Source organism: Thamnophis sirtalis, unplaced genomic scaffold (genome assembly GCF_051295495.1).
Source record: "Thamnophis sirtalis isolate CommonGarterSnake01/CBP01778 unplaced genomic scaffold, rThaSir2_p1.2 scaffold_10, whole genome shotgun sequence".
NCBI classification, from domain to species: Eukaryota; Metazoa; Chordata; class Lepidosauria; order Squamata; family Natricidae; genus Thamnophis; species Thamnophis sirtalis.
This window is the reverse complement of record NW_028261390.1, coordinates 16,596,994-16,612,550: the sequence shown is the minus strand read 5'-3', so window position 1 is coordinate 16,612,550 and position 15,557 is coordinate 16,596,994. Positions and strand designations below refer to the sequence as shown.

General features: G+C 39.4%; 1 protein-coding gene across 1 annotated transcript in view; it reads left to right on the top strand.

The window, feature by feature from the left end:
* UNC5C (unc-5 netrin receptor C) overlaps window positions 1-15,557 on the top strand; it is a 348,175-nt gene that overhangs the window by 216,602 nt on the left and 116,016 nt on the right. Inside the window, exon 3 of the mRNA XM_087724118.1 lies at window positions 12,271-12,414. Coding sequence (XP_087580244.1) covers window positions 12,271-12,414 — 144 coding nt within the window. The remainder of the gene's footprint in view (window positions 1-12,270; window positions 12,415-15,557) is intronic.

The following is a 15,557-nucleotide window of genomic DNA, read 5'->3' as shown; positions in this document are numbered from 1 at the left end:
AATAAACTATCTGTTTTCCTGAATACTTTTTCCATTCTTGCAAACAATTGTTCCTGTCGTATCCATACACTGATTCATATATTATTTTTGTTTAAACTTCTCATCTAACCCTTGAGAATCTCATCATTCAGTCCATTTTATTGAACTCCCCTTTCCTTTTAACCAATAAATATTTCCTTCTTCATTTGTGTGTGTGTGAGAGAGAGAGAAGTAGAGATATATTCAGTCTTCTTTCATTCTCTGTGTGAACAAATAATCTCAACAAACTTCTGTGGTCTCTTTTGTATTCAGTGTACATTTATTCAATATCACTTTATTCTTCTTCCAACCTCTTCTTGTTTTATCTCTTCTTAATATAACATTAACATAATTCTAACATACCCCAATTCCCGTTACACATCAAACTTTTATTTTTGTCCTGCTATACTCATTTTCATATAACAAAATGGGTTGAAGCATTATCCTATGCACTTCTGCCGACAAGCATTCATTTTTCACAACAGAATACATATTATCCACTATCTATCTACCAGCATGTGCATGCCTTAAACTTCTCCATTTTTCATCCTTAGTAAACATTCTTCTCAAGTATATACATAGGCATCAATTTCAAAACAGCATGCAGCCTTCAAATGCACATAAGCATTATGTCAGCATAGTCTTCAATCATTTGTATGCCATTGTTTGATTTCAGTCAGAAATACTTCCCAATCCCACTAAGAAATATTAGGATAATAAATATGGAAATCTTAACTGTGACCTTTCCCCAAGGAAAGAAAATTCTGTTATGTCTTTACATCATTTTGGAAATAAAGATGTACATGATGGATGAATAAGTCCCAGTGCTCCCAAATTCTGTGCCTTTATTGTTTTCTACCATGGAAAACAACCCAACCAGAGCTGCAAATGAAAATACAAGGCATTTCATTAACAATTTTAATTACTAGCTGTTTATACAGTACGCAACTCTTGTTGAGCGTTCTGTGAACTCCTACAATTAATCCCCTGCAATTAAGTTTGTTATGACATAACTTTAAATGAAAAGCACATGCTTCTGAGCCCTGGTGTTTGAATTTATGCAAATTTATTAATGCATGCAAATTTGCAATTTCCTGGATTTTTCTCAGAGGTTACTGGCAGTTATTCATTTGTGAGTTTTATGTATAAAAATGGATGACTGATGCCAGTACTCATCTGCTAGGCACTAGATGAAACAATTATCTCATTTTCTTTACTTCTTTTTGTTTTCATATTAGGGGTTTCATAGTGTGCAAGGAATGCTCAATTTGATAACTTTTTCCTAGCAGATCTGTTTAATGGTGTAGTATTATAATCACTCAGCATGTAGAATTACTAAGATGACTAAAGATGTTAAGTTTTCCCAGCAAGTACACATAAACTTGGAACTCTGGTAAGGACATAGAAGGACAGTTTCCTCCCCATATCCCTTCCCCAAAACAACTATGATTTCATGGTGTGAAACAAATCATGTACCATGACAAGCTGCCCCAATAACTAGATTTATGCTCTTAACCTAGCAGACACATTCCTACTGAGGAAAAATGGAAAGTATAAACTAAATTAATCAATACATATAAAGAAATGCAGATATAGGTAGTCCTCGGCTGATGACCAAAATTGAGCCAAAATTTATGTTGCTAAGTGAGACAGTTAAGTGAATATTGCCCCATTTTACAGCTTTTCCTGCCACAGTTGTTAAATGAATCATTGCAGTTAAGTTAGTAAGTGAATCTGGCTTCCCCATTGACTTTGCTTGTCAGAAGGCCACAAAAGGTGATCACATGACTCCGTGAAACTCCAACCATCATAAAAATGAGTCAGTTGCCAAGAGTGTGAATTTTGACCAGGTGACCATGGGGATGCTGCAACAGAATAAGTGTGGAAAATAGTCATAAGCCACTTTTTCAGTGCTGTCGAACTTTGGTAACTAAATGAACTGTTGTGAGTCAAGGATTAATAGGAAGAAAAGAGAAAGCTGTTCCATGTAATATGCTTAGGATGTTCCCTACAAAGGATATCAGGATATTCATTACCCTTAAATATGGTACAAAAAAATTGGAAATTATTTTTAAATTCTAATTAAGCAGAAACTCTAATTATTATTAACCTAGCAGTTTGAAAGCATATAAAAATGCAAGTAGAAAAATAGGAACCAACTTTGGTGGGAAGATAACAGTGTTCTGTGGGTCTTCAGCGTTGAGTCATGCCAGCCACATGACCACAGAAAAGTCTTCGGACAGTGCTGGCTCTTCAGCTTAGAAACAGAGATGAGCACTGCCCCTATAGCTGGAAATGACTATCACGCATGTACGGGGGGAACCTTTACCTTATTATTGATATCTTGCTGATGTACTCTCAGCTTATGAGAACCAAGAGGTCATTGTTTGTTTGGTTTTGTTCTGGCGTTTTCATCACCATCACCTTTCTCAACAGAGGGGACATCTCATTGGAGTTCATGTTAAATTTGATAGGTTCTTGAAGATCACAGGGGACATTGATGCAGAGTGGAGTAGTCAATGATGCAAAAGAAGATTTAAATTTGGACAGATATTTTGGATGGTTTTAAATTTTTCATGTTTTGAATCTCCACTGCTGATATTTAGCTATCGTGCCTTAAAAATCCAATGATCTGTAAAATTCAGGGGGAAGAGAGCTTCAAGGACCCAGAAAAAAATATTGAGGCCCAGATCAAAGTTTGCCTACCTGTTTTGTGAAACTTATTCAAGAAGAGTTCTGAGCAGATGGTGTGCAGACATATTCTTCTTCTTCTTCTTCTTTTTTTTTTGTGATTGCGTATATATAAACCAATATTAAACCATCTAGTCAGAAGCGGAAAACATTTTTTTCTCTAAAGAACAGGGATGGAGTTAAGAAAATGCTTGAATAGATCTCTGATCCATTAAAAAATATAACTGGCATAGCTGCTACTATTAAATCAAAAGTCCTTTTGTTTGCTTCTCTAGCAGCAATAATAAAATAAGCACACAAGTATGTCCTTCACAGATATAATTGTCTGTATGAGGCATTCACATGAAGAACAAAGATATGGTTTTTACAGGATTTTGCAAAGATGATCACAAAGGAAAACATATCCTATATAACCTACAATATCACACCTTATGCCCATACAGATATTTTATTAAAATTAATTTTCTTTAGCACACCAAGGAAGAGTTGTCATATTAGTGCAGGAGTGTCAGCCTCAAGGCCTGCAGTCTTTGGGGTGCTTAGATCTGGCTTACAGAGCCATCCTGGAAACAGTGAAGGACCAGCCTGTGATCCCTCTGCCAACAAAAATGGAGCTTAGGAGGGCCGCGTGTGGCCACTCCCGGGCTCCATTTTCAGCCACAATGGCCTCCTGCAGCCCTCTGCCAATGGAAACGGGTTCCGAGTGCTAACAAATAAAACTAAAAACAAAACAAAAGAAGAAATATTTCCCCTTTTGCATTTGAGCATCCAAAAAAGGGACAGGAAAGAAGAAAGGGAAAGAGGAAAGAAAAAGAAAAAGATGGGAAGATGGGAAGAGTGCAAGGAAGGAAAAAGAAGGAAAGATGGGAAGGAATAAGAAGAAAACAATTAAGAGGGAAGGAAAAAAGAAAAGGAAGGAAGGAAGGAGATTATAATGAGAGGGAGGAAGGATCTGAGGGAAGTCCTGCCTTAGCACTTGGGCACCTGTTGTGACTCAGCAGATGTCTGCTGTGAGTCTTTTCGGGATACAAGTTTCAATATACAGCTGGGACTTGTGGGAGGAAGCTTGGAGATAAAAGGACGGATGCTGCCACGCCCCAGTCGCTGGAGTCAACGTCGTTCCTTCGTGCGTGCCTTGATTTGTACAACATTGCTTGCTTATTGCTAGTCCAGAATGCGGCCGCGCGAGTGATCGTGGGCGCACCACGGTTCGCCCACATAACACCGATCCTCCGTGAGCTGCACTGGCTACCTGTCGACCTCCGGGTGCACTTCAAGGTCCTACTTACCACCTATAAAGCGCTCCATGGTAGTGGATCTGGCTATTTGAGAGACCGCCTTCTGCCAATTACCTCCCTGCGTCCCATCAGATCGCATAGAGTTGGCCTCCTCCGTATTCCATCCGCCAGTCAGTGCCGACTGGCGACTACTCGGAGGAGAGCCTTCTCTGTTGCGGCTCCGACACTATGGAACAATCTCCCCGTGGAGATCTGTACCTTCACCACCGTTCGGGCCTTCCGCACAGCCCTCAAGATCTGGCTAGCCCGTCAGGCTTGGGGATAAGTTTTTACTTTCGCCCCTCCCGAATGTCGAGTGAATGTTGTGTTTTACTGTTTGATTTATTCTCATTCACATTTCTTTTGTATTTGTCCTACACTCCCTTTCCCCTTTTATTGTAAGCCGCCCTGAGTCCCCTCAGGGAAAAGGGCGGCCTATAAATGTACAATAAATACCTAAAATACCTAAATACCTTATTAATCGCGATTTATGCCTGTTACACTTGGATAAATGCTTTGGTGTTTCATGTAAACCTGATCGGTGAAGACTGTGGAAGAACTGCAGTGCTTGTAAGAGTCTTTTGTTTTGCATTCTTATCGAAGTCTTGCATTTATGTTATTTCTGGGCTCGAAGCCAGTTTGAACTGAAAACTGATAAAGACTTCCTTTTAAGTTGCCTGCCTGCGTTTGTTAACGAGCCGTGAAGGGGGGGACAGAACAGGCACCATAGGTACCCTGGACATGAGTGGCATCAAGCTGGCCATGCCCACCCCAGTCACACCCACCCCGTCCCCCCAAGGTCAAACACAACCCTGATGCGGCCCTCAATGAAATCGAGTTTGACACCCCCATACTGTGGTTTCAACCTCATGGGCAAATGGTGATAAGTTTTGGTTTGCTGATTTGAGACACCAATGAAAAAACTCTCAGCCCTAGATCCTGAAGTGATATATTTGCATTCAATCATTTAGTTTGACTTGCTGTTTCTGAAGCAAACTACTGTGGCAAAGACTAGATGGATGCTATACATATATTGCTAACACATTGTGATTGTAAGCCAAGTTTGTGTTCTCAGCAGAGATAAGTTGAGACTTGTTAACACGCTATATTTGCATTCTAAGGAATATTGCTAACATTAACAAGTTTACATAACATTTGTAAATATTAACATACCAATTGAGCTAACTCTCTTTATAATATATTTTGTCGTGATTGCCCAAAGTTGCATAAAGAATTACATACAAGCAGGTAAGCTAGTACTGAAGCAGTTTTTTAATGGTGCGATGAGTATCTTGGTGGGTTGAATCAACAGCAGAGGCAGGCTTTGGGTTCATCTCACAGCCAGCCTTCCTAGCACTACTAATCAAAAGGCATTGTGTAGCTTTTCTAAAGAGGTTCATAAAATTCTATGAATAAATCATGATGTTTTCCAATCATAAATACCCATGATAACTGAGCCACAGCACTGGATGCACTGACTACTTTATACTGATTGGAGCTGAAGGTCTTAATTACTATTGAAATTTGGCTTTTTGTCAAAATGAAAGCTGTTTTTTCGAAATGTAGCAAGCGTACAAGAGATTGGGTTTCTAAAGTAATAACACCACGCACTACCTTGTTTAAAAAAACAACTGGAGATGATCGGATCATACTTTGCACAACTTTAGATTGTACAATTGAAGAAATTCTCATAGCCAGTTTATGCAGGGTATTAAGGACAACTTTATGCAATGATTGCTTAGCCTATGCTTGGAAATTTCTAACAAAAAAGAGCCCACCAAGGAAGAGAAGAAATATAATGTCTCATTCTCTGTCATCCCCTTCTTCTTTTGCCCTCCATCTTTCCCAGCATTAGGCTCTTCTCCAATGAAGGTAATTTGGGGAAAATAGGTAAAAAACATTAATTGAGAGAGAACTGCAGTTCTAAATAAAGCCATACTCTGAACAGAAGAAAGGACATATCTGGGACCTTTTTTGGAGTCAAACTAACTCTTCAGAGGAAAGCATGGTATAACACCACGCCTTCTTAGGTGTTTCAAATATACTATATATAACTATAGTTTTTCTTGTGTTGCTTCCTTTAAATCACAGCAGTACACTTTGAGTGTTTTAATTTCACAAGATGCTATTATGAAATATTATTTATGCAAAATAGCTCACAGCTTGAAGGATAAAATGCCAAGAATAATAAATTTTGTTGATGTATTTGTTTGTTTTAAGAAAAAGGAAATGAAATGCAACAAAAGCCGCAACTGAACAAGATGTTACAAGCTGTGTTCACACAATTTGTATTAAGTCAATTGAATAAGCCATAATGAACTTTATTGCTGCAGTGTGGTAAGCCATAAAAAGGTCTTTAAAAATGTAATGGCTGGCTTCAGCAACACAATAAGTCCGAGTCCAGACAATGCACACTGTATTGTGTCACATTGTGTGAGCCCAGGCACTATCTGATGATTCCGCATGTTGTTGTGGAAAGCTGTTTCACTCTCTCTGTTTGTTTTAGTGTTACAGTTTGAAATTGTTACTGTTTATAACAGAGTTCATACTGACTTACAATATTAGTATATTGTGAAATTGTATAAATATAACAATTAATTGTGTGTGTCCTTAAAATTTGGTGAGGCTAAAGCCAAAGTAAGGGACAGTGTGGTGGCCTAGAGATGAAGATGTTTGCCTCCCATTCAAAAGGGTGAGAGTTCAACCTTAGGCAGTGACAGATGTATCTCTATCAGGGCGCAAAGAGAAAATATCTGCTGTGAACTCTACATAAGCATCAGGAAGGGCATCCGGCCAATAAATGCTCAGCTCCATTCAGTTGCTCTGACTCCACCCCAATAAAAAGGGATTGCAGGGCTGTAAAAAAAAAAAAACCTGGATCCCATCTTGCTTTGTTTTGCATAAATTATTGATTATTATATTGTGAATTGTCCAGAGTCAGTTTGAAGTTGAATAGAGCCTAATTTTAAATAAAGGAATGGTTACCTAGTTGTATTGTATCAAGTGCCTGAGAAGAATTTTCTGCTAAGTTCAAATCTACTGTAGCAATTAAGTTAAATAGCATAAAATAAAGGTGTTTGTGATTTATGTGCCGCCAGCAATTCTCACAATACAGTTGTTCTGCAAAGAAAGGAAATCTCATGATCTGGTGTACCCCCAAACCAAAATTATCACCATTAACAGCAAATATTTACCTGAAAAACTCAACAGCTATGAATTATAGTAAAATTAAGGCTATTTTAGGTTAACATTTTTGAAAAATAGGTAAATTAATTACTCTCCTATGTCAGCCCTCGGGCTGCCATCCAGAGGGGGGAGGCGCCCATTGCAATGCCCGCTCGGCTATGCTTACACGCCACCAACGCTGCCATGTTGATGTTGACTCTCTGATGTCGGCGGAGCCTGTAGCAGCTGCATCCTTCACTACTCTGCAGGCACACCTCCTGGACAACAGCTGCACTTCAGAGCCTACTCCAAAGTAACTCTTCTACTCAGGTGGAACTGACTACTCTGACGTAACTCTTCTGCGGCTGACCAGGAAGGAGGTTATGATGACACTGAGTGGGGGTGTGGCTGAGGGTGTGGGTCATGGTGATTGGTGATGGTGGTTGGGTGTCATCTGGGTGGAGTTGTGGGTGGAGCTGGGTGGGATAATGGTATATATATGAGTGATGGTGTTAATTTGGTTAGAACTGACTTGAATTTGCTTACCTTTGTATCATTGTTATTTAGTGCTGGTTATCACGTAATATTAGATAGAGATAAAGTTTTTTGCCAAACAAACTGACTCTCTGTTTGTATTCAACGTGAACGCCGGAATGTGACACCCTATAGAATAAAATGATTTTTTGTATCAATATCTGGCTTTGGTCTTTTGTTCAAATGGCAACTGATTTGTAATTAGTCATCTCTTATATCACTGATGGCTAACCTTTTCCTAGCTGCGTGCCAAAAGCATGTACACACCCATAATGCAATGCACATGTGACACATACACACACTGTGCACCCTGTGCATGTGCGTGTAACACCCTGTGTGTGCCCTGCACACATCACGGCCTTCCATGCTCCTCCTGCCCTCTGTGCATGCGCTCATGCACCCCGCCCACCACACATGCGCAGCAGAGACCCGAAAACCAGCTGGCCAGCAGGAGGCGCATGCACATGCACGGTGGAGCGGAGCTAAAGTGACAGCTCGCGTGCCCTCAGAGAGGGCTGTGCATGCTACCAGTTGCATGTGTGCCATAGATTCCCCATCACGGTCTTGGATGATGCATAAAATGTCTACATTTCTTATGTAGAGGACTCTAACAAAAAGATACAATAAATATGCCCTTTTTGCATACTTTTACATTTTTACATCTACTTTAACCAAAATGACATTCAATATTTTCCTGGAATAAAAAAAATCTAGTGCCAGAAAATTCTTCCTACTTTCAATCATACTTCAGAAATTAGAATCTAGCAATAAATCTTCTTGCCATTAGTTCTTTAAGACATTTTTACTGATAAACATGAGTTTTTTTAATGTGAATAACTCTCTAAAATGTGTTTCTAACCTTATTCCTAAAACTTCTTCCATGCACCATACATGAAACAGATGCCAATGGGTGACAGTATTTTACAAGGCTGTCTTAAGAAAAAGTCACAAGATTTCAGATTCTGGTAAAGATTTGGTGGGAAGATTGCTACATTAATTGCTTTTTATTTTATTTTTTTCTGACATTTCATCTAGATTTTTGGGCTTAGTTGTTAGGAAGATAGCTAGCTAGCCTTATATCATAACTTGTTTGTGTGTGTGTGATCTTTTTGGAATTGGCAGGTTTCAGGATGCATTCCTGCTTTTTCCCCCTCTCTGTAATAATCTTTATTTCCACTTCTGTGGCCACTGTAGCCTATGAACTGGAGACACATTTACTGCCAACACATTTATGTGGGTTTTGATGCTTTTAACAATTCTACGATAGTCTACTTCACACTTGTGTGCTTTCTGTAATCAGTGCTTTTGCAGAACACAATTTTCCACTGTAAAGACAGACCTCAGGCCTCTTTTGTCTTTGGAGCCAGGGGCAACAAAACTTGACTCCTGAACTCCGGAATAAGAAACCCTTGTACAAAAGAGGGGAAAAAATTGCTAACACAGACTGAAATAGCTTAAGGTTAAATTGTGACCTAAAACATTTGAGTCGTAGGATCCGGAGCATATGTCCAAGTACTTCTGGCTTGTATCATCTATCTAGGGACTATGAATTACTCATCTGGCACACTCATTCATGCATGCAATGTAATACACAAGCAAGCAAAGTATTTCCTTCATAAATACCTTGCTTGCTTTATATAACATGAGAGAAAACAAAGAATACATTTAAATATATATTTAATTAGCTTTATTAATAGGCAATAAAAGTGATAAGAATTGTTAGAATAAGAATATACCTAGGTGCAGATACAAGAATTGTGTGTGTGTGTGTGTGTGTGTGTGTGTGTATGTATGTATGTATGTATGATCTGTGTTTCTCAAGTATACCTTATATGGAAAGATGAAGTAGGTCAGCAAATCTTTTCAGCACTGAGTGCCCAAACTTGAACGCATGTGCATGTGGTCCAGCCAGCTGGTCTTCGCGGACGCTGGAGCACCAGAAAACAACCTTGGAACAACCCAAAAAATGACCGAAAAATAGCCTGTTTTTCAGGCCATTTTTCAGGCTATTTTCAGGACAAAAACAGTCTGAAAATCGGCCTGAAAATGGTTTGGAAAATGGTCTGTTTGTGGGCATTTTTCAGGGCAATTTCCGGCACCCACAAAGACCAGCTGGCCGGCGCACAAGCCGGATACCAGAAGAGCAGCTGGCCATGGCACATGTGCCCACCGAGAGGGCTCTGTGTGTCACCTCTGGCACACATGCCATAGGTTCACCATCACGGAAATAGGTTAAAAAGGCTATTGCGAAAAAAGAAAAGGTATACATTAAGCTGAAAGGAAGGGTCACATGTCAGAAAACATGATAAGTTCCCTTCCACCAAGCAAGTAGAAATGAAATTCTTCCATTTGCCCACAGGAAGGGAATGCTTTTGAAGACTTTCATCACATTGGCTTAGAATGTAGACTCACACCTCGAGCTGTATCCATGCCCTCTCTTCCCTATCCCATTAGCCTTGTTGACATTATCCAGGCTCTAAGCTACTTAGGACTCCTCATTTACAGAGAAGACAGCATGTTAGCACATTTGTGTTTGAGGGCAATTCAAGAAGGTCACAAGAATATAAACTAAGCAATAGCAATTACAACAGTTCATTTCTTCTAATAAGAGAAAGCACATGAGTAGAAAAAGGAAGTCCCAATTGGCACAGGCATTTTAAAGCGCATATAGGCCTTATTGTAGACCCAATACATAAAAACAAACTAAAAAATAGACTCAAATCTAATAACTGAAGCAATAGAAACTGTCTGTAGCAAACCCTTGGATGTGAAATGTACGAATAAATATTTTATCAACAATGGAAGGGCTGTGTTTTTTTCTTTGTCACTCAGTATCATACAGTAATTTAAAATCACAGTATGGATCAGTAAATGAAGACTACTCAGCATGTTGTAAATCTTGGGTAGGTTCTAGAAGTTATAATTAAAGTGCAAGCTTGAGGTACATTATATTAGATATCTATGATCTTTGCAATCAGCAGAGTGGCTTTACTACACTATGTGAAAAATATTTTTTTAAAGAATGAGAAAACATGATCCAGTTTAAAAGCTATTTGATGCCCACCTAATGTAAGTGAGCACAACCTGATTAATTTTATGGCACTGGCAATAATCTGCTACTTATTTTAACTTTGTTTTATAATTTTGTGTATAACTATGTAACATGTATCTTATAAAAATGCATATTTTCCCTTCTTCTTATCTTGTCATTTCCTCAATAACTTGCTGTTTCCCTGAAAATAAGACCTATCTCAAAAATAAGATCTAACATGTTTTCTGTACGTGCACCCACTATAAACCCTACTCCAAAAATAAGCCATACTTAAGTGCATGCGCAGCCGACCACCCACCCTTCACCTCCTCCTGTCTCATCTCATACACCACCTCCACCTGTCTTGTGTCATCCTCCACCCACCTGCCTTGTCCTCCACTCCCTCCCCACCTCGCCTCATGGCCGCATCATCAGCACATCGCTTGGCTTCCTCTTCCCGCTTCCAGAAGAAGTGGGCCAGTGCCACAAGGCAAGGCAGTTGGCAGGGCGTGGATAGCCTGGCTCCATCACTCAGCCTCCTGCTCCGGTGCCACACTAGTGCCGGAAGAAATGGGCTGGCAGCTACGTAGGCTCTTGCTGCACATGGCTACTGGTGCCCATCAGGCAGTTCAACCACCATCCTGCCTTGTGGCTGTGGCACTGAAAATAAGACAACCCTGCAAATAAGCCCTTGTGCATATTTTGGGGCCTAAAAGAAAATAACACCTGGTCTTACTTTCAGGAAAGCACAGTAGTTACAGATACATTCTATTACTTTGCTTTGTTTATTTCCTCTGGATTAAAATGGGAAGATTACGTGAGAAATGTCTATGGAGATACTCAATCATCCAGATCATGGTTGCCCCAAAGATGCTTTTTCAAGAGACAACCGGACTTTTTTGTTTTTCTTTGAAGATGCGCCACTTCTAATCCAATAAGCTTCTTCAGTTCTGAGCTGAAGAAGATTCTTGGATAAGAAGCCAAATGTCTTCAAAGAAAACCAAGAAAGTCCAGTTAGCTCATGAAAAAGCACCTTTGGGACAGTAAGTAAGAAAGTGGGTGGCAATAATAAGCAGCAAATGAGCAGCTACATGAACAGGTCCAAAGACAGTTATGGTGGGCTCTTCGATAAAGCATGAGTTTTTCAGATTTCCCACCAGCTTTGCTTTTTACAGAGGAAGACAGAAAAACATGCACATCATGTTCCTATAAATGGACAACTGGCAGGTCCCCTCTTCTCAAGACTCTTTGTTACATTTGTCCTGGGCAGTTTTCTATTACAACAAAGAAATGAAACCCTTCCCTCTGAATGATCTCTTGAAGTTTGGGAAAGGATCTCCAAATGACTTGCACTTCCTCTTTCTTTTTCAATATCTGAAGCAGCTTCGAGTCTAAAAACCATATTTAAAAAAAGTATATGTTTCAAAGGTGTCTTCAAAATATTTCCTTGTCATGCAACAGCTCCTTTTTCCCATACCAATGAGTTACTTGCCTACTGCTAAAAAAATGTCAAATTCTGAAGTCAATGCAGACATATTGGTTATGTTTTGGTAGGACTCATTGTTCGAGAGGTAAGCATTGAGATTTCACGGCAACAAGTTGAAGAACTCTTTGGACCCGAAGATTACTGGTGCCAATGTGTGGCTTGGAGTTCTGCAGGCACAACCAAGAGTAGGAAGGCCTATGTCCGTATTGCATGTAAGTATTTCCTTCTTTACTTTGCTAGAAAGCTTTTTTAAATACTGTAATCAAATTAAAGTTCTTTCGTTATTTTGCTTTGGGTCAGAACCTGACTCAGTGGGATTTCATTAAACTTTTATTTGTGTTAGCATTTATGCTTATGTAGAGTTCTAAAAAAAATTGTATCCAAATTACATTTGATCAGTGTAGCATGTATACTTTAGCGATTTTGCTATAGCATCATAGAGATCTGATGGATCAATGGCTGATGACATCTTTCTCTCGGTCTACGATAGAAAGTGTCCTCACATACTGCATTACAGTATGGTACACTGGTTTAACTGCTGTGGACAGGAAGACACTACAGAGAGTGATCAATTCGGCACAAGAAACCATTGATTGCCCTCTAACACTACTGATTGACATTGCCAGGTCTCGCTACTTTAGCAGAGTAGGGAGGATACTCGCAGATGATTTACACCCTGGTCAGTCCCTTCGCACTTCTACCATCACACTTCTACCATCGGGCAGAAGACATCGAGCATAGCTAGCCAAACAAATAGGTTTAAAAATAGTTTCCTCTCCTTGGGCTTTCAGACTCTTAAACCCAACCACAATCACTCCATGCACACATGGAAACATATGACTAGTTTTTTTCTTTTTCTTTCTTTCTTTTTTCCCCCTAATTACTTGAGTAGGAATTATTCTTTATACTATGTATGTTGTTTATATTTTTTGTCACAGATTGCACAGGTGAGGCTAAAACCAATTTCATTGTATACATGATGTACAATGTCAATAAAGGCTATACTATACTACTATATACTTTTTGTGCATACAGATATTTGCTGTAATCTCTTGTTTAAAGTGTTCCTTCCTGAAAGATAAGTGAAATTATTTATCAGGCTTTTTTAAAATTCTGCCTTTTATTACTTTATAAGCAACTCCGAGCCGAGGTGACGCAGTGGTTAGGGTGCAGTACTGCAGCCCACTTCAGCTGACTGTGATCTGCAGTTCAGCGGTTCAAATCTCACCGGCTCAAGGTCGACTCAGGCTTCCATCCTTCCGAAGTGGGTGAAATGAGGATCCAGACTGTGGGGGCAAGTTTCTGACTCAATTTGCTAAAAAAATTGTAAACCGCTTAGAGAGGGCTGAAAGCCCTATGAAACAGTATATAAGTCTAATAAATAAATAAATAAATAGATAAATAAATAAATAAACTCACAGTGATGAACATACCTAAAACTCATCCTCCGCCTCCTATTTTCCGCACAAGAACAATTCTGTGAGATAGGTTGGGCTGAGAGAGAGAGAGAGAGGGAGAGAGAGAGAGAGACTGGCCCAAGGTCACCTGGTTGGCTTTCATTTTATTTATTTATTATGAAATTTATTTCCCACTTGTCTCATATCCAACAACTCATGCCCAAGACAGGCAAATTTCATGCCTAGACAGGCAAATTTCATGCCTAGACAGGCAAATTTCATGCCTAAGACAGGAATAGAACTCACAGTCTCCTGGTTTTGGGGCCAGGGTATTATTAACCACTAGACCAATTGGCACAGACTTATTATTCCACTCATCAGCCAATAAGTCTTCTTGTTTGTTGTTCTATTTTTGACAAGTTTTATTTCTAGAGTTGGAAAAAAAGGCTACTATAATATACTTTTATTACTACTGCAGCTACTCTATTTTTCAGAGTATAAGACACTCCAAAGTATAAGACACACCTAGCTTTTGGAGAGGAAAACTAGGGGGGGGGGAATCTTCCTCTGCCTCCCAGCAATTTGCCTCCTTGCAGCAAACAACAAACAGTACAGACGATATACACTGTTTGTGGTGTATTTCTGTGCATGTGTGCTTGACCCATAGAAAGAGCAAAGAATTGGAAAAATGTACATTATGGCAGTATATTAATGCCAGAAAGTTTTCTTAAATGTAGTCACACTAACTCCTCCCAATTATTTAAATAGATCTACTTCAAACATTACTAAGCCAGGGTCTAACTCAGCTGCCTTATCTTAATACTACAACAGGACACTATTACATTTCAGACTATACTTGTACAGATGTTGTTAAAATTGATGTGGCTTTCTGAAAGTATATGTTATTCTTTGCTATTTAAAAGAAGATATAATAACACTAGGCCTCTTCAGATCAAGCATTTATTTTAAAAAGCTTCTTAATTTTGTTAAGTTGTCTAGAACAATAATAAAGCATTCTTTAAAAAACAAGTCTAATAATTTGAACATTCTGTAGGCATTTATAGTTATTGACTTACCTCCTTGCAGCAAACAGCCTGTTTCAGTTTCAGTTTAGCCTGATTAGCACAAGGAAAAAATCTGCCTCTGCCTCTCAGCAATTTGCCTTCTTGCAGCAAACAGCAAACAACCAGTTTCAGCTTCATCACAGCCTGATTAGCACAACAGCTGATTGTCAGCCTCCTGACCATCAGCTGTATCAGGCTGCAGGGATTCCCATAGCCTATTGCCATCTCCACAAGCCCCAGTTTCCACCTGTTCCGGGCGGTGGGGATGGAAATGGGTGGAAAATGGGGCATGCAGAGACCAAAAATGGGATGCGGAGGCCAAAAATGGGGCATGTGGAAGTGGCAATAAGCAATGGCAATCCCTGCAGCCTAAAACAGCTGAAGGTCAGGAGGCCGACAATCAGCTGCTTGTGCTAATCAGGCTGTGTTGAAGCTGAAACTGGCTGTTTGCTGCAAGGAGGCAAATTGCTGGGAGGCAGAGGCCAAAGGGTAGGCAGGGCTACATTTGATGTATAAAATGCACCCAAATTTTCTCCCTCCTTGAGGGTGGGTAGGTGTGTCTTATACTCCAAAAAATATGGTAGTTTTGTTATTGTTTTTAAAGTAATACTTAATACATGTAGCCAGTACTTTTGTGACATTTCTTTTAAGATCAAAATTTCATCAATAGTACAAAGGAATTCAAATCTGAGTGAAAAGGAAAAACATATTTCAAAAAGTATATATTCTACATTTTAGTGTAAATGGGGAGATAAGTGGCTATATAAATTTGATTAATAATGAGTAGAGCCATGGCGTAGAAGTGAAGGCACTCTTCTCCCACTCAGAAGGTTGACAGTTTGATCCTAGTTAACAGAAAGATTATGATCCAGTAACTGAATGAATATTCCCAGT